The 25,519-nt window shown below is 35.5% G+C and overlaps 2 protein-coding genes across 2 annotated transcripts; both read left to right on the forward strand.

Annotated features, from left to right (window-relative positions):
• Positions 1–1,717: 1,717 nt before the first annotated feature.
• On the forward strand, positions 1,718–4,735 carry LOC145240267 (uncharacterized). Its single transcript, XM_080103849.1, has one exon. The coding sequence runs from the start codon at positions 1,718–1,720 to the stop codon at positions 4,733–4,735; it is 3,018 nt and encodes a 1,005-aa protein (XP_079959975.1).
• Positions 4,736–4,826: 91 nt separating this feature from the next.
• Positions 4,827–6,086, forward strand: LOC145240268 (uncharacterized). Its single transcript, XM_080103850.1, has one exon. The coding sequence runs from the start codon at positions 4,827–4,829 to the stop codon at positions 6,084–6,086; it is 1,260 nt and encodes a 419-aa protein (XP_079959976.1).
• Positions 6,087–25,519: the final 19,433 nt, after the last annotated feature.

A 25,519-nucleotide genomic window follows, 5' to 3' on the forward strand; every position in this document is an offset into this window, starting at 1 on the left:
TATATATATATATATATATATATATATATATATATATATATATATATATATGTATATATATATATAGGTTATTCCGGGTTCAGTAAATATTCGAAGATAAAACCCAAATAATTTAACGAGGTGTATATAATAGTGCCCAATAATAAGTAGAGCAAGTCATACTTTTATTCAGATAAACAGTTGAATTATCGCTACATAATTATGACAATATTTCGGTCCAATTAGTTATAAATAACTTCAGAGACGAAAAATATTCTTAAAAAAAAGAAAAAAGGTAAATGTTCAAATGGAGAAAAACTATGCTAACCCAGAAGGTTAAAAAGTAACGTAGTTACTTATAAAAAAAAAAAAGAAAGAAATGGAGAACAGAAACAAAAGAGGAGAGAAGAAAAGAAAAAGAAGACCAACACGGAAACCGACTTTCATTCCGATGTTAAGAATAACTCCTTTCATAATAAACTTTATAAATAGAAATAAGAACCACTAGAATCGACACATTTTTACCAACGAGAAATAAGTTTATTTATCCCATTAGCATAGAAATCCGAAGTTCTGGAAACGATATATATATATATATATCTGGAAATTATATATATATATATATATATATATATATATATATATATATATATATATATATATATATATATATATATATATATATATATTAGGGTTGGAACGATTAATCGGAATTCTGAAAAATCGGAACATTTGTGGGTATCAGAATCGGAAAAATTGGTGACTGTTTTCCGATGCCAAAACGATTCTTTCGATTGCCTTTATTTATTTGATTTTGTTTAAAACAAGATCTTCCATTGCTGGTAATAATGATAAAACAATAAATATTTATTGATTTTAAATTACCAATAAAGCTAAAATCGATAGATTATCCTCCACAGGTGTATTTTGACGTTTAGAAAAATATCTGCATATTTAACGGGGTAAATAACAATTCCATAGTTGAGAAAACTTGAAGCACTTACCTGCGACTCTCAGGAAGAGTAGCAGCAAAAACCTTTTGTGTGGGTGATGACTCTTTTTATATTGGTAGTTGTTACGTTTAACTTATTTGATTGGCTAACTGGGTTATAAGAGTGATGGAGTGAACTGAATTTTGGTTGTGATTTCAGTTTGAGATTGGAGTTGAAGGAAATTGAATAGTTACCCTTATTACCAGACCGACAAGGTTCTACAATTTTTACCTAGTCACAGGTCGCAACAAACCATTGTTGCAAAATCCTTGTTAACCTCTACCTTTCAGTGGAGAAAGTTTCCACACGTTGCAACATTGGTCTGCAGACCTTGTGCATTTCCCCCCCCCCTTTTTCTTCTTCTGTATTTTTTTATTATGGCCGCGGAACAAATGTCTTCCCTTGAGGATTCCTTAGGAATGCAAGAAAAAACGGATCACCTTCTTGAGGCCCTTTTGGATACGGAGGAAAGATATAAAAACATTATCGGATACACATTAGAAAAATTAAAGAAAAGAGTCGCAGTGGATGCATGTGCCTTGAAGAACACCACAGACAACATAAACGAGTGGCTTTCTAAAGTGGACCAAGTTCAGGAAAACTTGGTTAAATTCCTTCCTAGAGATAGGGTGGCACCGCATGCTTATGACCTTATCAAATTCAAAGAGGAGGTGAAAAGAGATTTACAAAACTTAACCGCAGAGGTTCACAAGGATGATTCTCCTCCCTTCATGGTCCCAAATGTAATGCAGCCATCTCAAGTTGACACCTTTATGTTTAGGCCTAAGGTCAAATGCCTTAGTTTTGATGGCCTGGACTTAGAGAACAAATTTGCATTGCGAGATTTTCTCACTAGGTTTGACTATTGCACTTCGGGATTAAAATCAAGGAGAGAAAAATTAACCTACCTCAAGACTTGTGTTACGGGACGTCCGTTTCGGCTAATACATAATCTTGAGGAGACATCCAATAATTATGATGCCGCGATAAAAATTCTTAAGGATAATTATTGGGATGAAGAGGGCATTAGAGAAGAGATATTCTCTAGCCTATTCAAACTGTCCACCCGAGGCAGGTATGATATTGAATACCTTAAGAACTATTTGTCTCAGGTTAAATACGAGTTGTCGGAGTTGGACTCTATGTTGGGATATGGATTTATGAAAAGAAATTCAGGCGGAGGGGCATTAGCGGCTCATATACTGTTCCAAAGACTGCCCAAACGTCTTAAGGAAGAATTAGTGAGGTCTGTAGGGGCACCGCATCCATCTTTAACTTCTATTTTAGATACGGGCATCAGGATCTTAAAATCCTGGAAGGCTGCACTCCCTGAAGCAAACCAGAGAGATTTGGATTATGGTAGCTCTCGTAGATACATTCATTCAGACAGAAAACCGGAGACAACAACACCAACATTGGAGAACTTCCATATCCAGGAGAGGCATACCACCTGCAACCTTTGTTTGAGGGATGGTCATTCCACTCAAGTTTGTGAAGAATACCATACATTTCCTCAAAGATGGCGTCGTTGTCGAGAACTCGGACTATGTTATAGGTGCACAAGTAACAATCATTTCAGTGATTCGTATCCCTGTAAAAGAAGCCCTAAGGGCAATTGTGAGCGATGTTCAGTCCAGGACCATACCACAATCATGTGTCCTATGCCGTATACATCAACAAATGAATGTATCAATACCGGTTTGGGTGAGCAGCAGTGTATTTTGCCGATTACTACCATCGTACTACAAAGAGGGGACAAAGCTATGAAGCTGCGATGTTTGATAGACACTGGCAGTCAAAATTCGTACTTTAGTGGAAGAATTTTGCAGGATCTGGCTTGTGACCCAAGATCTGTCTCAGAGGTAAACCTTGAGATTGTGACGTTTCTAGGAAGGAAAACCTGCAATTTTCAGCGACTTACCACAACAGTGGAGTTGACGCCAGGGGTAAAGCGGCAGTTACCTATCCTTATTGACAAGGAATTAGACATCATTCATACAGTGGAGCATTTGCCGATTGTGGTTGAGAACCTTACGAAATTGGATTACACCCTGGATACAGATTTAGGAAGAAATGCCAATATAACTTTGGAAGGATTAATAGGGGTAGACCTGTTACAATTTATGGAACCCCTACAAATGATAAAATGTATGAATGGGAAAGCTTGGCTTTCCCAACGAGGAGTGATACCTTTTTGGGATCCCAGGAATTTCATATTTCCTCATCAAATTAAAACGATCCAACACAAGGTTCCAGTTTATGGAGAAGTCATGAGAACTGTTAAGTGTCCGACCTCCATTGTTAATAGTGTTCTTGACGTGTGTTCTTCTTATTCGGACCCCTATAAAGAAACTTTTGAGGACAGTACAGTAGAAAGAGGTCTGGAGTGGATTTACAGTGTGGAGTCTTTGGGGCTATCAGAAAATGACACCTTGTCCGACTATGATGCCCAGAAGGTAGAGGAGTTTATGAGAAATATAGAGTTTAAGGAGGGACGGTACTGGTTGCAGTTACCGTGGCACACTGATAAATTAGATCAGGTGCGGTCTAATCACCAAGTAGCCCTCAAGGTGTTGGATAGGGTGGTACACACTCTGGAAATGAAGGGCCTCTATGAGGAATATTTAGAGGTTTTTGCCGAACAAGAGGCAGAGGGCATAATAGAACCCTTTCATTGTTCACCTAAACAGTTCCATAAACATGTTTGGATCCCTCATCGACAAGTCTTTAAATCCGAGAGCATAGCAACTACTAAAATGCGACCAGTCTTCAACTGTTCATTGAAGGTCAAGGGAGGAGTATCCTTAAACGAGGCTGCATACCCAGGGGTAAATTTAACCGGAAACATGTTAAATCTAACTCTACTCTTTCGGACTAATAGATATACATTATTGGGCGACATCAGGAAGGCATTTCTGATGATTAGATTATCAAAGCAGTCTGATAGAAATAAGTTTTGCTTCTTTCTAAAACGGGATGATCGTCTGGTATGTTACCGTTATACGACCATCATCTTCGGCTTTAACGCAAGCCCTTTTATATTGAACTGCATATTGAAGTATCATGCGTCTAGATTTCCAGTTGATAATTGCACCAAACTGTTGAATTCAAATTTTTATGTTTACAATCTGGTCAGTACGAATAATTCGGAAGGTGTGTTGAGAAAACTATATCATGAAATAAAGGAAAGATTGAAGAAAGGAGGATTTGATCTTCGATCATGTAACACCAATTGCCCAAAGTTACAGGAATTGATGAGAAAGGATGAGACTTTGACAACTCACAGTTGTCCATGGGAAAAGGTTGTGGGTTACAGATATGACCCAGAGTCGGACTCCATCAGCCTAGTCCAGCGAACTTGTGACTCCAACTTAGCAACAAAACGTCAAATACTATCAGCCGCATCCAGTGTATTTGATCCATTGTCTTTATGTCTCCCAGTCACCATTCAAAGTCGCATATTGGTGGGAGAAATGTGGAAGGCTAATATTGATTGGGATGATCCCATTCCAAAGGAAATGCAGGAAAGGTGGAGATTACTAGCTAGTGATTTGTCGGCGCTTCATTCGTTATCGTTTAGAAGACAGGTACTTGATAGCGATACTGTTGCAGATTTGTACATATTCACAGATGCCTCAAAAAAGGCATATGGGTTTTCTGTATATGCAGTTCAGGGAGGTATATCTTCTCTGATTTTTGCTAAAGCAAAGGTGGCACTATTAAAAGCTAAAACTGGAACTATTAGCAGTTTTTTTGGCAATTAAATGTCTTAGTAATATCTTGAGAGCCTACCAAGGAACGAAATTTGGAAGTTTGTATTTGGCTGTAGATGCCCAAATTGTACTCACTTGGCTGATGTCCAAGCAGACGAGCCATAAAAACATTTTCACGAAGAATCGCCTCAAGGATGTGACACAGATGGAAGAAGTGATACTTGCAAATTACAACCTTGTTATCAAGTATAAATATGTGCCTTCCAATCAGAACCCTGCGGACCTAATGACTAGGGGACTGACAGCAGCTAAATTTAAGGAAAATTTCTCTTTTTGGAGTGCTGGACTAAACTGGTTGTCTGGTGGAATTGTCTGTTGGCCTGATAGTACTTTGGATTGTCTTAGTGCAGACAACCAGCAAATAGTTCGTACGAACCTGTTCTACACCTGTAATGAGAACTGGTCTCAGCCTATCGTCGCCTTTGACAGATTTTCGTGTTTTAACAAACTTCTACGTGTGGTCTCCAGAGTCTTCGAATTTATATCCAAAGCAAGAGGCAAGGAACTGGACTATAAACAGGCTGCTGCTGACTACTTGTTCAAGACAATGCAACAACAGGCATTTTCCCTTGAATTGAAGTTCTTACATGCACCTCATGATAAACCCATTCTGAACCTTGTGAGTCAGTTAAACCTATTTCTGGACAAGTCTGGTGTCGTCCGCTCTAGAGGCAGGATCAAAAAAATTTTTACTCTACAATATGAGGTTTTAAACCCTGTATTGCTCGGGAAGAATCATCCCTTGACTAATCTAATTGTGAAGGATCAGCATGAGAGGGCTAAACACTTGGGTGTGCCGGCTACACTTAGTAGAATCAGGATGTCAGGATTTAGGATACCTCAAGGCAGACAGGCTGTGAAGGGAATATTGAAAGACTGCTTTATTTGTCAGAAAATCAACTCGATACATTTTCCGTATCCTAAGATGACAGACCTGCCTAAACATAGAGTAAATCTGTTAAGGCCATTCTTACATACAGGGATAGATTATACAGGACACATGTGGGTTCAAAACCAAAATCTTCAATCTAAGGTTTACATTCTCATATTTACGTGCTTGGAAATCAGAGCGGTGCATTTAGAATTGGTTGAGGACATGACAGTGCACACATTTATACTGGCCTTCATCAGGTTTTCAAACATGTGGGGCTTACCTTCTCACATATATAGTGACAATGCAAAGTCATTTCTTGCTGGAGATAGTTTACTAAATCAGGCCCTAACTTCTTCCGAATTTGATGAAAAATTTGGGCAGTATAATATAAAGCATGTTAAGATCCCTCTTCATTCGGCTTGGTATGGAGGAGTTTGGGAACGCATGATTAAAACATTAAAACTATAAAACTGTTGGAAGGTCTATTTACAGTCAATCTGAGCTGTGGACAGCCATTTCAGATGTCCAACGGGCAGTGAACAATAGACCGCTAACCTATGTGAGTTCGAACGACTCTGGACTGGAGGTAATTACGCCCAATCACTTCCTGCGCCCAGATCAAAACCCTGGACTTCTTCTTAGAATGGAGATTCAACCAATTAATGAAGGGGAACTGCCGTCCAGACAGATATTGTTGGAATCTTTGAAGAACCGGAATGAGCTGCTCAAGGAGTTTAAACGGATATGGAACGAGGATTACTTACTCTCTCTTCGAGAACGTAAACAATATCGTTATCCAACTATATCTAATAAGGTACGACCTGGAGATATTGTGACGATAAAACTCCCAAACAAGTCTCGACCCTTCAGGGCATTGGGGAGAGTAGAATAATTGTTTCCGGGAGACGATGGTATGGTACGATCGGCACAGATACGACGGGGTGATGGGAGTGTGAAAACATATTCTCTTAAACATCTATATCCACTAGAACTACATGCGGAATATGAACCACAAGAGGATGGTCTGGAACCTTGTTATGATGACTGGGAGTCCATAGAATGAATTTCTTGGTCAGAAACCAGTTTTGAGGAACCCACTTTAGTACAGGAGAGTGAGCAGGTTTGGATTTGTCCCGGATGTAATAAACCTGATGACGGATCGGCCATGATCTGCTGTGATCAATGTGATAATTGGTTCCATTTTAGATGCGTTGGGATCAGTGCAGCTCCGCCAGATGAAAAGGATTGGGTTTGTCACCACTGCTCTGGGGATCAAGAATGAGAAATATGTATATTGAGAAGGCTTTACAAAATCAATAACAATTGATTTTGTTTTCTGTTGAGTGGGAGGGTGTTGAGAAAACTTGAAGCACTTACCTGCGACTCTCAGGAAGAGTGGCAGCAAAAACCTTTTGTGTGGGTGATGACTCTTTTTATATTGGTAGTTGTTACGTTTAACTTATTTGATTGGCTAACTGGATTATAAGAGGGATGGAGTGAACTGAATTTTGGTTGTGATTTCAGTTTGAGATTGGAGTTGAAGGAAATTGAATCGCTACCCTTATTACCAGACCGACAAGGTTCTACAATTTTTACCTAGTCACAGGTCGCAACAAACCATTGTTTCAAAATCCTTGTTAACCTCTACCTTTCAGCGGAGAAAGTTTCCACAGTATTTAGAGATTTATAAAGAATTGGAATGGAAATCGCTATTAGCACGGAATTGGTAATTGTATTGGAATCGTGAAAAATATTGGAATACCCTGTCTCTACCCCGCTCGCACACACTGTTCAGTGGTTCAGTACGAAAATCATTAAATAAATAACTCGCTGTTTTCATCTGAGTTAGTCGAATAAGAAACTTTGATTACAGAATGGCATTTTCTCGATCGAACGATCACAGAAAACAAACGCATGGAGAGAACGATTAGCAACCACGGTATGAATAACCATGGCGAACTTTAGTGTTTCTGTAATGATAACTGCAGTTTGGTTACTGCATGTATGACGCAAAGTAAAGAACGCAACACCTATAAGCGATATAAGAAATACGCACAGGGTAAAACATGACCTGTTTCTCTGTCGCTCTTCCCTCCTGTTCCAAGTCGTATGTGGGTTTCTATTTGTAGATATTGACAATAATCGAACAATCTATTTTTAAACAGAATTGCAGTTTCTTGCACGAATCGATTGGAGGAGGTAAGGAAGGAGGAGTATAACTATGGAAGGGGCTGCAACTTATCACTATCTCCACAAATGGCTAAAACAGGATAAAATTAGGAGCTGAAAATAGTAATAATGAAAAGGTGAAAATATGTAAAAATTACATTTTCAGCAAATAAGTCGACCGTGTGAGATGCGGGACATTGTGAAAACAAAGATCGATATTCTCCGTGAAGATCGATATTAGATCTCTTTCGGTATTTGCCATTCGATCTATTCATAGCATTGCTTAATATATGCTAGTGTATTCGAATCCAAGTTTAGATGGTAGAAATGTCACTTTAGACTAGAGATTCTCAACCAAGGTCCACATGGACCCTTTGGGATCTACAGAAGCTTTAAAGGGCACAAAAAATCAATTTGGTTTTGTTCACCACCCCTTCACTCACATCAAGGCGGCACATCCTAGGCGTGTTGAACCAGCTTCCTCCAAAGGAGGCGGTTTCATGGAAATATCAAATTCACAAGCAGTCCCCAGTGGCTTATGTATTCTCGTCAAAGGAGATGACGTAAGGTTTTTTGTAGTTTTTGTAGGGAGGTGTTGGCATCTTTTTATATGCAGTTCAAATGGTCTCTTGTCTGGTATTGACCAAGATTAACGTTGCTTAACTTTAGTGATCTAATGAGAACCCGCGTGTCAACGTGATTATGCTGTTTATATTTTGTTTTGTTTACTAGTAGATGTACATTTGTTTTTTTATTGAAAATTGCAAGCTTTGTATTTAAATTTTATGTTATGAAATTACCCGCCATTCTGCTAGCATTAATCTTTTTATATAGTTATCTTAAACGTATAACTTACATTATTTATATTTGATATAAATCTATTGTAATTTTAAAAACTAATGGTTTTCATTTAAATTACCTCCCTTGGAAATTAATAAACACAATATTTTTTAAATGGTTTTAGCAATTTATTGGTGTTCTTTTTTTATTAAATCATTTTAATCTATAACTGTTAATATCAAGAAAACTGTTGCATACATACAGAAAATTAGAACAATAAAATTACAAATGAATAATACCAAACATTAATTTATTATAGTCTGTTAAAAACTACATTCATTCTTTTGGCAGACTATTATCCCCATCTTCATAGCTTTTTTTTTTCACTGCGCTTCGACCAACTAATCCTCTGGCCTTCTTCGGGTGATTAAATGCGACGGGATAGGAATGCTAAGTCTTGTAATTTATCCCCAGTAATTACTGCCTTTCATAGTTGTTGTTCACCACGTTTTGGCCAACTAATCCTCTGACCTGACTGGGTAGGATTGAAACTGCTATCTTCAGACAATGCTCAACTGGAACCGGAGAGACTCAAAACCTCTATCAACAGTGCTACGGGTCCCAAAGGACGATCAAGGTTGGATTATATGGTTTTATAAATCCGATTTTGTGTTCTAGTCTTTCATTGTAAGGTTTCTACCGAATGGTATATATATATATATATATATATATATATATATATATATATATATATATATATATATATATATATATATATATATATATATATATATATATATATGATTTTAGTACGCTATATACTAAAATTCCGCACGAAAAACTTATAAAAGAATTAAATGATACTGTAGATTTAGCTTTTGAAGGTGGCAAAGGTAAATATATAGACTTTTCTAACTCTAAAGCTTTCTGGTGTAAAAATAAAAATTGCAAACGAGTGTTTCTAAAGGTATTTTAAAAATACTTATAAGTCATCTTATTAAAGAATGCTATTTTCAAATAAGAAATAAAATATTACTCCAAACGATAGGTATCCCAATGGGATTGGATCCTGCACCATTTGGGGCAAATCTGTATTTACATAGACTCGAGTATATATATATATATATATATATATATATATATATATATATATATATATATATATATATATATATATATATATATATATATATATATATATATGCCATCACTAATAAAAACTGATATATCTAAAACATATAACTTTCATAGGTGTAGGAGATTTATTGATGATCTTATATGTATAAACGATAATGATGAATTCGAAAAAAAATAAACAACTTATATATCCAAAGGAATTAGAATTGAATTGTGAATATAGAGGACAACAGGCTAATTTCTGGATTTAGATATAAAAATTGAGGATGGGATTTTTCTTTATAAAATATTTGATAAAAGAAACGCTTTCCCCTTTCAAATAGTACGTATGCCACACAAAGATAGTACCTGCCCCGTATTTATATTTTATGGAACCATTATGTCAGAGTTTTGAGAATAGCTCGCGTTACCTTAAAATTTAGACTTCATACCCCAGTTTCTAGCTTAGTAATAAGGATGATAAAACAAGGTGGGGATAGAACTAAAATATTTAAACAGTTAAAAAAAAAAGCATTTTTCGTTATCCTGATGCTTTTGAATCGTTTAAGATTAACCAGAATATATTAATAAAGGAAATCCCAAACTATATTAGTAATGTATAAAATGTATTTATAATAATAATAATAATAATAATAATAATAATAATAATAATAATAATAATAATAATAATAATAACATTTTTAAAAAATGTATATATGTATAAATATTTTTAACCTTTATATATTTAATTTTAAATAAATATGAATGTAAATATACAAAATACTAATCATAGTGGGGGTGATAAGTAGTTAAATGGATTAATCCTAATCTTATAAATACAAGACTGGTAAATTAAAAAATATATCCATTTTAAAATTTGGAAACTGATGAATCACACAGGTAAGAAATTCATTTTTATAGCATGAAAAGGTTAGATAATGCAACGAAGAATAGGAAATTAGATCAAATATTTGTAATATGTCTTCTTCCTAAGATTAATGGGAGGTGGTGTTTGATCAACACTGCTGGGGAGCCATAATGTAATATACCGTTTTGTTTTTAAATCCCCGAAACAGTGTTTTATGGTAAGCAACTGATGATCCCTTACAAAATAAATTATTAGTACTATAGTAAATTCGAGAGCTGATGCAGTGATTGCAGGTGATTGAATGACTTACTGACTGGATGGTTTTCTAATGAATGATAAAAATATTTTTTTTATTTTTTTGTATAGTTCAAAGACTATATATATATATATATATATATATATATACATATATATATATATATATATATATATATACATATATATATATATATATATATATATATATATATATATATATATATATATATATATATATATATGCTTTTGGAATCCTTTGAGATGAGGCTTCATAATTTGTGCATTCATTTCGCAAAAAGAGTAAATGAAACCTGATCTCAAAGGACATCCCCCGCAATGTTTAAAAGTAGTTGTGCAAATTAGGCATAAGTGAATTCGGAGCTGTTATAAATTCAGTCTACGTTGTATTATTGATTTAAATATTAGTGAGCCGTTTTGATGATATGCGTGTGATAAATGAAAAAAAAAATTATCACATACTCATTTAGAAATTGGTTTCATTGTGAGTTTTTACTAAACTGGAAATTAATATTTGATTTGAAAAAAATTATAAATGCGCATATAGGATCCATAAATAATAAAACGGCTCTTATGGAGGGCATGAGATAAAATAAGGTCGGGAACCTCTGCTTTACATTGTCGAAAAGTGCGAATAATCTGTACAATAAAATTATAGACCCTCATATGTGTCTTGAAATATGTGGCCGTGTGAAGACATGCGATTAAAATGTGTGCATGTGTGCTAGAGATAAATAGATATGAAACTTGGTTCTGATGATGGTCATGTGTTTAAATCTTTTAATGCTTCATTGTAGAACTTAAATAAAGACTACATTGAAACAGCTGTAAATGACTATAATACATTTGTGTATGCTTTTTATTTGGAAGTTAGTTTGAAAAAGGATGTACATACTCAGTAACACACACATACACACACACACACTCACACACATACACATATATATGTATATATATACATAGAAAGAGAGCCAGAGGGGGGAAGGTAGAGAGAGAGAGGGGAGAGAAGGAAGACAGAGCGAGGGAATGGAGAGAGAGAGAGAGAGAGTGTGTGTGTGTGTGTGTGTGTGTATGTGTGTGTGTGTGTGTGTGTTTTTGTGTGTGTGTGTGTGTGTGTTTTCTTCGAGTATATTGACTGGATGAATTTAGGTAAAAATGGCACCGGTAAAATGGGAGGGGGAATATAAAGAGAAAGGAAATACTTTTTTTGCTGTAGTAACTAGACTAGTTCTTTCTGTGAATGTCTTATAAGGAGGATTCAAAGATTAGTGCCCAGTCGGGCATCTTTAATGGAAATAACCATAGAGTAGAAAGGTAACTAACAACTTTTTTTTTCTGCGAAGAAGAGACTGCAGGGAAGAGAAGAGGTCATTCCACTAGATTTCGAAACCAATATTGTACTTTCTCAAGACAGAAAAGAGTGCTCTGCGCAGCACCTCCTCAGATGTGGCAGCAATATTCCATTTTTTAAATACATATCCCAGTATAATAATAACAGCCCATATCTGTTTGTGGAAATAATACTTTTAATAGTAACCTTAGTTTCCTTCATCTGGGATTAAACTCCAAACTTAAAGGTAAAACTTACTCTAGAAAATCTTCACCAACGCCTATGTCTAATAGCATCATCATCATGATAGTGTATAGGTCCAAGGTTCTATTGTTGCTATTCGTTTCCCGGATATTTTTTCGAGACTTACTTAGAAAGACATCGGATACTTTCTGGAGAGATCACGTAAAGGTTCCAACATCCCATGGGAAACTAATTTCTGTTCGAAACTGGGACACCCGGGCCGTCAGTTCGTGTCGTTAACCACTGAACCACCGTCACTTCCCATCTGGTAAGATAATATAGAATGATTTTATTTTATCTATCGCTTATTATACTAAAGCTGAATAATTCAACGTTTTTTTTCTCAAGTTTTTTCCTATATATCTTAATCACACAAATACATGTTAAAATATTCCTCAGTTTTGGGATTGAGTCATGCTTGAACAAAACTCCATTGAACTGTTCTAATTAGCTTTAAATTGCAATTATCCCACCACGTGATCCACCTCTCGTCTGTCTATCACTCTCTTCCTCTCTCATTGTATCTTTTTGCCTCCCCGCTCTTATTTTATATTCCCATCTTCATGATTTTTTAACTTTAAGAGTCGTCTTATACGCCGAAATATACGGTATTTTCTACTCATAAATGCTTTTTGCAATAATGAAAAAAAAAAAAAGAAAGAAAGAAAATTATATTAGAAGAATTCCCTAAACTTTTCCAAATCTTAACAAACATCAACAACAATACAATAACACGGAGAAACTTATGTATCTGAACATTTATTGAATTAAAATAAAATAAACAAAAATCGCGTGATTTTTTTTTTTTTTTTTTTTTGAGAAAACTTTTTGTTTAAACATTTATTGAATGAAAATAAAATCAAGAAAATTCTAATAACATGGGGATTTTTTTCATACGGAGACTAAAAAAATATTCTTTAAACTGTCATTATTGAAATACGTATGATTTTTTTCTTTCCAAGGGATACTGTTTTCTTATTGAATTACACACTTGGACACTTGTGCGCTACTGTTACATGAAAGCGTTTGGGATTTTTGTTACAAAGCTCAGAATTTTGACCTTGTTACAACAATTAAAAATTTGTAAGAAAAAAGAATCCCCGTAGTATTAGAATTTTCTTAATTTTATTTTTATTCAATAAATGGTTAAACAAAAATCTTTCTAAAAAAAAAAAGCACACAATTTTTGTTATTTTTATTTTAATTCGATAAATGTTTGGATAATTAATGCTTTTTGTATATTATTTACATTTCGGTTTGGAGGCGGATGGTGAAGCAGTGAAGTACTGCAACACCTTTCCAGCAACGTTTGCTGCTGTGCTAGCTTCAATCGCATTGGCTTGCCTTTCCGTCGGACTTTGTCTGCAACACCGAGAGGGGGACCCTGGTAACTGTGCAAACCTAGGTCTCCTTATCACCTATCCAGGTCTACATCCGAAGAGGCAACTCCAGCTTCGACTTTATAGCAATAGATAAGCTGCAGTGCACCAGACCAGATGCAGAACGCCATTGTCTCATTAGACAGAATATTGCCATTAATTAATTTTTTACATTTGTAAAAATTTCGAAAAGTTTGGTGAATTCTTGAATTGTCTCCCCTTCTGATGTGCGCTTTTCAAACTGAAACCAAAAACTTCTCCAGTGACAGTACTGCGCAAGTGCTAATTTTATGAGTATTATTGCTTACAAGGAGCTTTCACACAGGTCATCAAAGATCTCGCCTTGAAAACAGCCTGTAGTGTTCCCTGGAAGCTGAGTGACAACAAGTCTCCCCAGATTTCCAGTATTACTCTTTCGATAGTATTTGCAAATAAATTTGCATTATCGCAACAGCTGCTTGCCATTGATTTCTCATTGACAGCGGCTATTGGTTTTCACTGGGATTTGAGTGGTAATAAGCCTCTCCAATGTCCCAGTTCTCTTCGCACTTATCTGGTTCATACTCTCTCTCCTCGGTGTTTCCTTTCTCCCTGACTCTACTTGGCTGTTTGGTCTCACTCATTTTTTTTTTTTTTTTTTTTTGAGGGAGGATGCAGTGATGAGTAATAGGGGATGGGAGTGGAGTTAGAGAATTTATAGATATGCGGCTTTAATGTTCTTAGTTCCATGTAGCGTTTCATGTTTCGCCTCTGCAGCAGTTTGTCTAGCTCGCGGTTGTTGCTCATGTGTGTTAGTTTCCGCATTCAAGGGTTTTCCTTAATATTTCAGCTGTTGCTCGTTGTGTGTTTTCCAGTCATTCCTTTGATTCCAATTTCTCCCATTCTTTTTCGAAGTTTTTCGGAATTGTTCCTAGTGCTCCTACTACTATCGGTACTATTTTGATTTTCTTCACCTTCCATATCCCTTTCAGTTCTCTGTGTATTTGCTCTGTTTCTCCTTTTCTTTGATATTTACCCTGTGGTTGTCTGGAACAGCAAAATCTACGATTTGAGAGGACGACACCCGGTCTTCGTGATTGGAGGGGTTTATCAGTTTGTATGTCCATGTCCCATAGGATATTGTGATTCTCGTTTTCAAGTACTGTTGTCGGCTTACGTTTGTACCACTAGTCTGTGAGTTTGAGATGCAATCGTTGCATAATTCTCAGTGTACTGCCTTATTACTGGCTCACATGGAGCTTTCACACAAGTCAACAAACGATCTGATTGGAAACCTGTGGTGTTCTCTGGAAGCTGAGTGACAACAAGTCTCCCCAGACGTCCAGCTCTCTCCACCTCCTTCGATAGCATTTGCAAATGAATTTGCATCATCGCAATAGCCTCTTACCATTGATATCTCGCTGGCAGTGGCCATTGGTTTATACTGGAATTTGAGTGGCACTCAGCCTCTCCAAGGACTCAGTTCTCTTTGCGCTTGTCCAGCCGAGGTCTGGCTAGCGCTCTCTCCTCGGTCTTTCAGTTCTTCTTGACTCTTCTCGGCTCTTTGGTATCACTTGGGAGCGGTGATGAAACAATGGGGGATGCATGATGGGGGTGTAGAACTTGTAGATATGCAGCTTCAGTGTTCTTCATTCCCTGTAACACTTATCTTGTATTATCCTCCGCATTCAAGGGTTTTGCTTAATATTTCCGTCTTTTCATTATCGTTAGTTGTTGTACTTTTGCAGTTATTCCTCTGATTCCAATTTCTGACATTCTTTTTTCGAAGTTTTTCGGAATTGTTCCTAGTGCTCCTACTATTATCGGTACTATTTTGATTTTCTTCATCATCCAAATCATTTTTAACTCTCTGGCTAGCTCTGTGTATTTGCTTCGTTTCTCCTTTTCTTTCATACTCACCCTGTGGTCAGCTGGGACAGCAAAGTCTACGATTTGACAGGATTTTTCTTTCTTGTTAATTATTAAGACATCTGGTTTTCTTGCTTGGATGGGTTTGTCCGTCTGTATGTCCATGTCCAATAGGATTTTGTGGTTCTCGTTTTCGAGTGCTGTTGCGGGTTTATGCTTGTACTATTTGTCTGTATGCTCAAAATGCAGTCGTTTGCACAATTCCCATTGCGCCGCCCTCCCCACTTGGTCATGCCTGTTTTTGTATTCCTTTTGGGGCAGTTTGCTGCATTCACTTACTATATGGTTTATTGTATCGTCTCTTTGTCCACATAGTCTGCATTTGCATTTGCCGTTTTCTTGTGTTTTAACGATCCTTGCTTTGATATGGTTAGTTCTTATCGAGTTATCTTGTGCTGCAGTTATTAGATGTTCAGTTTCTCGGTTTATATGTCCTTTTCGCATCCATGTCCAGGTGTTTTCGCTATTCTCATCTTTAGTCATTCTTATGAATCTTCCGTAGAGTTGTTTCTCTTCCTATTTCTCTTTTCTCGTTTTGTCGTTTGTCTCTCTGTTTTCTGTTTTCTTGTTTTTTTTTTCAGTGTCTCTCACTGCCATAATTATTCTTTCAGTGTTTTGCATTATGTATTTATTATTATTATTATTATTATTATTATTATTATTATTATTATTATTATTATTATTATTATTATTATTTAGCTCATAACTTGGACACTGACAAGAACTACCACTCTGGGCCAGATTGTACCTGGTAGTAATCTATATATATAAAAGCGAAAATGTATGTATGTATGTGTGTATGTTTGCGTGTCTGCTAAAAACTTTCGACAGACACGACGAAAATTCACAAACTCGGTATCATATCGAAGCCCCATCCTTCGCTCGAAAAATACCGAAAAATTGGCCAAAAACGTTAATTTTTTCACCCTGAAATCGACAATTTTCGACAGGGGGGGGTCAACAAAACCGGTCTTCTCGTGACGACGAACGGTTCTACGCATGCGCCAGATGACATCATGACCTGATTTACTTTAAGTAGTTGAAAAACTGAACAAATTTCATCTACGTCGAGTTACGTTGGTTCGTTAACTAAAAGTTTTGTGTTCGAATCGTGGTGTGAGATGTCGTTCTTTTTTTTTTTCGATTTTTTAAATTTAAATATTGAACCAGTGTTATTTAAGCCATTTTTCACGTAACGTTCGTTTTTCTGTTTTTTTTTGTATTTCTTTTACTTCACTTATCTACCCCCGACCAAACACCCCAAAACACCCGGGTACCCACCGACTTTTTAAATTTTAATATCGAAACAGGCTTATTTAAGCCATTTTTCACGTGTTCGTTTTTCTGTTTTCATCGTTCGTTTGCCTTACGTTAGTTTTTTTTTCGATGTTTTGATTACTCCCCCCGCTTAAGTTTTAACGTTGTTTTCTTTTTTTATTTCGCTTATAACAAACAAACAAACCTGCTCATTGACGTCGTCATTGTCGTCGTTGTCGTAACGCTCGACGACTTCAGTGCTCGCACCTGTCAATTTGATTCTTAAATAAATTCAAACTCATTCTGGCTGGCCGATTTTATTTTCAAACTTCGCCTCAGGGCTTCGGGTTCGATCCTACCAACTTTTAGCCCCCCCCCGGTTTCTTTTTTTATTTAACACCGCACACATCTCCAAACACCCGGGCAACGCCGGGTACCCCCGCTAGTCTTCTATATATATAAAAACGAAAATGTATGTATGTATGTATGTTTGTATGTATGTATGTGTGCTTGTGTGTCTGCTAAAACTTTCGACAGACAGAACAAAAATTGACAAACTTAGTATAATATTGAAGCTCCATCCTTCGCCAGAAAAATATCGAAAAATTGGCCAAAAACGTTAATTTTTTTCACCCCGAAATCAACAATTTTCTACAGGGGGGTCAACAAAAACGGTCTTCTCATGACGACGACCGGTCCTACACATGCGTCAGATGACGTCATGACCTGATTCACTTTAAATAGTTTAAGAACTGACTAAATTTCATATACGTCGTGTTAGCTCTATTGGTTAGAGCGTTGGTTCATTATTGAAACGTTTTGGGTTCGAATCGTGGTGTGAGATGCCCTTTTTTTCGATTTTTTAAATTTAAACATTGAACCAGTGTTATTTTAACCATTTTTCACGAAACTTTCGTTTTTCTGTTTTTTTTTTACTTCGCTTATTCTTAGGTTTTCATTAACACCCCCGACCGACCACACACACCCAAAAACACCCGGTACCCACCGATTTTTTAAATTTTAATATCGAAACAGGCGTATTTAAGCCATTTTTCATGTGTTTTTTTTTGGAGGGGGGTTTAACGTTCGTTTTTCTGTTTTCTTTTTTGTTTTTTCGATTTTTACATTTTACATCGTTCGTTTGCCTTACGTTAGTTTTTTTGTGTTTTTTTCGATGTTTTGATTACCCCCTCCCCAGGTACCCCCCGTTTCGTTTTTATGTTTTCTTTTTTACTTCGCTTATTCTTACGTTTTTATTAACAACCACACACACCTACACACACTTGGGCAACGCCGGGTACCCCCGCTAGTCTATATATATAAAAGCGAAAATGTTTGTATGTATGTATGTATGTATGTATGTATGTGTGCTTGTGTGTCCGCTAAAAACTTTCGACAGATGGAACAAAAATTCACAAACTCGATATCATATTGAAGCTCCATCCTTCGCTCGAAAAATATCGAAACAGTGACCAAAAACGTTAATTTTTCCACCTCGAAATCGACAACAAAACAAAAACGGTCTTCTCGTGACGACGACCGGTTCTACACATGCGTTAGATGACATCATAACCTGATTTACTTTAAATAGTTGAAAAACTGACTAAATTCCATGTACGTCGCGTTAGGTCAGTTGATTAGCACGTTGGTGTTTTTTTTTTTTTTTTTTTGGTGGGGGGTAGTTTTAACGTTCGTTTTTTCTGTTTTCTTTTTTGTTTTTTGTTTTTTCGATTTTTACATTTAACATCGTTCGTTTGCCTTACGTTATTTTTTTTGTGTTTTTTCTCGATGTTTTGATTACCACCCCGGGTACCCCCCCCCCCGCTTGAGTTTTAACGTTCGTTTTTATATTTTCTTTTTTTACTTTGTTTATTCTTAGGTTTTCATTAACAACCACACACACCTACAAACACTAGGTCAACGTCGGGTACCCCCCCCCCCTCGCTAGTAATAAGTAAAGGGTGATATCACACCCGCCAAAAACTCCCAAATTGGGATCTGCACTTTAAAGTCATACTCAAAACCGTAAAATAAAAACCTTCTTCTTCTTCTTCTTCTTCTTCTTCTTCTAAAAAGAATAACTAAGAAACAAACGCTCATCCGTTTTTGAGAGAGAGAGAGAGAGAGAGAGAAAGAGAGACAGAAGAAGAAGAAGAAGAAGAAGAAGAAGAAGAAGAAGAAGAAGAAGAAGAAGAAGAAGGGAAGTAGGGGGTCAAGATGTCATGTCCGTTATAATAAGCTACGTTGGTAATAATATACATGTCGATACTGATACGAATAAGATACACGTTTACACAACAGAGCAACGCTTTACTTCTTCGTATTACAAAGAATAACCTCCGCATTCGTTTCTCAACGCTTGGATTAAAAAGATAAAAATAAATAAACCCGTCGGAATAAACCGATATAATCTTTAACATTTCAAATTTAATTCGGTAAATCCAATAGTGATTCAATTCAAAAGCTTCCGATTTACGCACGATCTTTTTTGATGTTCTTAAAAACAACTTCATAGATTATTATTATTATTATTATTATTATTATTATTATTATTATTATTGTTGTTGTTGTTGTTGTTGTTGTTGTTGTTATTATTATTATTGTTGTTGTTATTGTTGTTGTTATTATTATTATTATTATTATTATTATTATTATTGATTGAAATCGCTACACTAATAATTAGTTATATGTAAACAAGCTATACCCACTCGATATTGTCCGGGAGTAAAAGGAAAAAAGTATATCAGTATTACTATTTGTTGATAAGTCACTTATACGCAAACTAGAAGTGTGAACTGCTTGTCCAGCGATTCGCCTTCAAGTCCATATCAGACCCAACAAACAACTCCCTTTCAAATTCACCTATGCGGAGAAAAGTCACATTTGATGATTTGAAAATCACCTTCTCGTGTCCGTAATATCATAAAAAAAAGAACAGAAGGCCCCAAAACGTGTGGCCCTGATCTCATTCCTGCCATAATAATTAGATTAAAAAAAAAAGAACTTAGCTGAGCTAGCCCCTGTACTTTCCAATCTCTACAACAAATGCGTTGCCGAATCTTGCTTCCTTGATAGCTGACAAATTTCCTTCGTGATAACCAGTGTACAAGAATGAAGAGACTAACTCGCTCAAGTATCTCCCCACCATTTACCTATCTTCTCTTCGCTAAAATCTTTGAGTCATTAATCAATCAAGTATTAGTTCAACCTTTCGCAAAAGCTAATCTTCTCTCTGACCGACAGTATAGATTTAAGCAATACCGTTTTTCTGCAAATGTTTTTAACGGTCATCTCTGACCGCATATACTATGCACTGTATAAAAAGAGTCTCCAATCTAATGGTTTCTGCGCTGTCAATTAAGCTCTAACCCCTGCCCCATCGCTGCAATGTTAAATCCCTGTGTCTGTTTTACAAGTATTTTAATGGAATGTACTCTGATGAAGTCATCGCACTTGTAGCCCCATTGACGTACATATCTCCGACGAACCTGTTTAACAAAAATACCTCACCCCTTCATTGTAGAGGTAGATGTCGGAAAGCCTTCTTTACTCGGACTGCTAACTTTTGGGATTCCCTCCCTGTTACCTGTCTCCCTGACTGTACAGAAGTTTCAATGTAATGTAAACAAGTAACTAGTAACTTTTTACGTCGAATTGGCGATATGCCTTGTTTGGGATGAACATGAATAAAAATAACAACAAAAATACAAGAGTAAATCTTGGAACATTCTTATTCTTGGTTTAGACCAGACCCATTTTTCTGAATAGGGTATTGTTCAATTCAGTTCTAGAAATCTCTATTCACGGGCTCCTTCTTCGGGAGTGGAGATTGGCTCATTGCCGGTCGTCTGAAGAGCCTCTAATGAGGAATGTTGACGGTCTTTTGCAGTTTTAATCCTTTGTATAATGTGGGAATGTGTTTTGCTGGTCGCAAAATGAAATAAAAGATAATCTTAAATGGGAATGATGCATAAGACATGGATTAATTAAATATGCTTTGAAATCATAAGTCAATAAATGTCTTCAAAACAAAGTGTGTTTGCGGCTTAATGAAAATACCAACTTATCTGATACTATGCTCACGCGTCTGTTTAAGAATGGCACTATTTTGTGAAAGAAGGGTTACTGTTAATGTCATGAGGACAGCTCTGCAAATGCGTTATATACAAACGAAAACTAATTTAAAAAAGGACGAGAATTAGGCTTTTCGCCCCCTCTCTCCAAATAGAGTGCCTAGTGTTTGGTCAATATGCTAAAAGTCCGAACCAATCAAACGGGCTATTTAGAATACAAATAAGCTTAATTTACTAACAAAATAGATAAGGGCAGATAATATATTTTAAGCGACAAGGGAGATAACCTATTAATACACTCGTTTTTTTTTTTTTTTTTTTTAATAGAACAGAGTCTATTCTTGGTTATTTTTGTAGCCTTTCAGAGTTCCCTCTGGATTTTCTTCAAGTTAAATACACGTATCGTCCAACCTTGCTGAAGGGACATTTTAAAATATATATTTAACAAAAGATACTCTGATTATTCACTGAGTCTCTTCTGACCTCGGTCGAATAGACAGAAATCGTTCTAGACTGAGGTAATTTTTGTTCTAATCCAGAATACTTCTTTTGGGGGAGAGGGATCTTCTCCACATAAAAAATCAACCTTGTGTCTAATTTTGCCTACATGGGAAAGCAAGTTAATAGGAACATAACTATTATTGTGTTTATATAATACATAGGCAACGCCAGGTAGCGCTGTTAATCCTTAGATAATGGAATGAAGGTATATTAACCTTTTACATACATCTTCATTATAAAGTAAAATAAACTTTTTCACCTATTTCATCGACAATCATTGTTTTCGAACCAAACCGCTCATAAGCGAATCAATCTCGGCAATTACTTAGGTCAATTTCTAATGCACGTTTTAACAAAAATACGCGTTCGTTTCGTTTTCTTTCAATTGTTTTTACACGTTATTCGACTCTGCAGTTTCTCTCAAAATAATTATTCACACAACAGATCGGAGATAATTTCACTCGCACACTCGAATCGACTATCACCGTAACCACCATGCATTGTTGTTTATGAAATTATTCTCTGAGCATTTAATTTTTACGCTATTCCTCTTGTCTATTGCAAACTCCAGATTTTTAATTTAAATAATAATCAGCCCTTTCAAGGTCCGAAAATTCTCATAGTCTATGAATTCAATATTCAAGAACGTTTAACATTATCTTGCTTGGTTGAAAAAATAGCCACTAAGGCCTTTTCTAAACGTATTTCTTCTTTTATATGATTTTTATGGGTATATTCGCGTAGATTTGTACGCTATTAAACCAGAGCCTTTCAAGTAAAAACAAAAACAAAACGAAACAAAAACATTGTTATGTACTTTCTTATGATGCATATCGAAATTAGTATACCTTCTAAAAATTACGAAAAAAAAAACAATCCAGTCGAAGATATGCTGGGTGTGTTTTTAACAAAAACATAATCCACATTGACTTTCTGAGTTTATGTGTTTAAAAATGTCCGTCCATTAAGTCAATTTAAATCGATCGTTTGTCATAGTAAATTTGTTGCACAGCTCTTCAACATTAAACATACGACAATAATCGATAATTCGATCATTTCTCTTTTTACTTATAATTATTTTTCTACTGGATCATTTTTCGTAATTTTTGGGATTTATATATATATATATATATATATATATATATATATATATATATATATATATATATATATATATATATATATGTGTGTGTGTGTGTGTGTGTGTGTGTGTGTGTGTGTGTGTGTGTGTGTGTGTGTGTGGAGAGAGAGAGAAAGTGAGAGAGAATTGATATTAATTTCGACATAGCCACGTAAGTACGTAATAATATTTTCACCTGAAATGCGTTAATTTCAAAATCATCAATCTGTACAACCACATTTTTTTTTTTAATTATACTTCGATTATGCAATATATCCAGCGAAGGACTGTTTTGGTAAGATTTATATTTTCCTTTTTGAAAGATTTTAATTTCTTTTTTTTTTTTTTTTTTTTTAACTTAAGCGACCAATACATTGATTGATTATTACAAAATGCATTTTTATAGAAACACCCCGTCTACAAACACGGCTGTTTTTTTTTTTTTATATTTATTTTTCAAATTTGTGTTAGATAGAATTCAGAATCTTCTTAATGACTTTTTAAACTTTGTATGTCTCGTCTTCATTTTTCTATTCAAAACGTTTTCGGCTAAAAACTAATTCAAATTTCTTACACATGTCCAAATCCCTCATATATCAAGTTTCAAGCCTGTAGACTAAAAATTGATATAGTTTAGTTTCTCACACAAACAGACAGGCAGACAGAAAGACAACACCACTTAGATAGATAGATAGATAGATAGATAGATAGATAGATAGATAGATAGATAGATAGATAGATAGATAGGATGAGCTGCGTTCAACCAGCAAATAATTCAATATTTCAAGCTTGTAGCCGGAGTTAATATACTTAACCAGGTAATGCCGGGATACAGGTAAGCTATCGACCTTGACGAAACATTTAATAAAGTATTTATGTATGAATCAATCTGTGTTCTAATTAGTCTGTTTTTATGAGTTTCCCATTTCACAAATACATCCTTAAATGTATTTATAATAAACAATAATAAAAAATATATATATAGTTTTTAGACTAGCACAAACGTGCATAGCCTGAAGATTAAAAGGCGAATAATAAAGGTGGTAAAAAAAAATACGCACGTTAATGTCTTGTGCAATACGCATGCGCCTGCGCACTAGTGATGACACTCGTTGAAACTTGTCATTCACGTTCATTTCAAGGACAAAACAAAAAGGATAACGGATATATGAGCCTAGGTGATTTGCTTTGCTTGTAGAAACTAAGAAAGAAAAAGATAAAGACAGAGGACGATATGGAGTGACTCATAGAATTTAAGGTCAAAATAAACAAGTCTACGCTTAAGGATCAAAGTTTCTTTTTTGTTGTCCCCTCCCTTTCTCCTCTTATATCTCTCTCTCTCTCCCTCTCTCTCTCTCTCTCTCTCTCTCTCTCTGTTTATCTCTCAATTTAACATTAACGAGCTTTCTTGCGATATAAGGTACGTGTACACAATTTAGTCACTTAGTAATAAAAATGCTATCTTAAGCTTCAGCGTCACAGACGGTTCAAAGGACACACACTTACTATGATTACGTCCGAACGCATCTAAAATAAAATATATCCTTCTATCTGCAAATTTAGCGAGGCAAATGCTATTTCGAACTTAATTGTGACGAACTTAAGACAGAAATACCGACAGAGCTTTTTAATATAATTTTTTAAAATTTTTCTTCCTTTGAAGATTGTAACGTTGGGCATGGGATAGCCAAACCAGCTGTCAACATAGCCCTGCTTTTTATTGCAACTAGCAGAGCTCTTTTTAGTATCCTCGTTGTTCCCTTAAGTGCAATGGTTCTCTTTTGCACTTGGTTCATCAGGAATATTAGTTAGGTAGAACTTCAGGCTCTTCTTCATACGCCCTGTGGCACCTATAATAACTGGTATGATTGATACCTCCATAAGATTCTAGTTTCTTTTCATACCATACACGAAACCTTGATATTTGGTCTGTTTCCCCTTTTCAACTCAGTTCAGACCTCCATCTTCATCATTTATGTGTGACGCATATATGATAAAACCTATCCATTCAATCTACCTAAAAAATACTACTTAAAACTTAAAGGTCACAGCCTGATTAACGAACGAACACTCGCATATAAAGTTAAGTGAAGGTAATTTAAAAATGCTATCAAAACTTTAACGTCACGGACCAATCAACGGACGGACAATCTCACATAAAGACGAGCGGGAGTAATCTAAAAAAATGCTATTTCAAACTTATGCGTCACGGACAGATAAGTGTACAGACAGTCGCATATGAAGATGAGCGGAGGTAATCTGAAAATACTATTTCAAACTAAACTTTAAGCGTCACAAATCGATTACGGACAGGCAGTCTAATATAAAGATGAGAGTAGGTAATTTAAGAATGCTATTTAAAACTTAAGCGTCACGGATCGATCAATGGACGGACAGTCTAATATAAAGATGAGGTGAGGTAATCTAAAAATGTTAATTACAACTTAGGCGTCGCGGACCGACCAACGGACAGACAGTCGCATATAAAGATGATTAAAGAAAATCTAAAAATGCTATTATAAATATAAGCGTCACGGACTAATCAATAGGCCCAACTTATAGAATTATCTAAATGTATCTCAAATAAAATGCGTACACTCACATGGCACATTTAGCGTTACGGATACTATTTCAGATTGATATGTGACAGACAATAAAATGCTATTTCAAACCGATAAACGGGCCGTCAGTCGCATATAATTATGAGCAGAGGTGATTTTAAAAATGATATATTTAAAATTTTAGCGTGAAAAACACATGAACGAAAATCCTATTTCAGACAAGCGTGACAAGCACATCTAACGATCTGAAACAGCAGGTTTCTTAAATCCGTCTAAAATATCCTGAAAGTCTCACAATCATTTGAAGCAGTTATATATAT

The sequence above is a fragment of the Euprymna scolopes genome, chromosome 19 (assembly GCF_053919585.1).
Source record: "Euprymna scolopes isolate OS-2025 chromosome 19, ASM5391958v1, whole genome shotgun sequence".
Taxonomy (NCBI): Eukaryota; Metazoa; Mollusca; class Cephalopoda; order Sepiida; family Sepiolidae; genus Euprymna; species Euprymna scolopes.

Bases quoted from the DNA above. Each gene is read 5' to 3' on its own strand.
- LOC145240268 (XM_080103850.1), top strand. From the start codon at position 4,827: ATGTCCAAGCAGACGAGCCATAAAAACATTTTCACGAAGAATCGCCTC.
- LOC145240267 (XM_080103849.1), top strand. From the start codon at position 1,718: ATGCAGCCATCTCAAGTTGACACCTTTATGTTTAGGCCTAAGGTCAAA.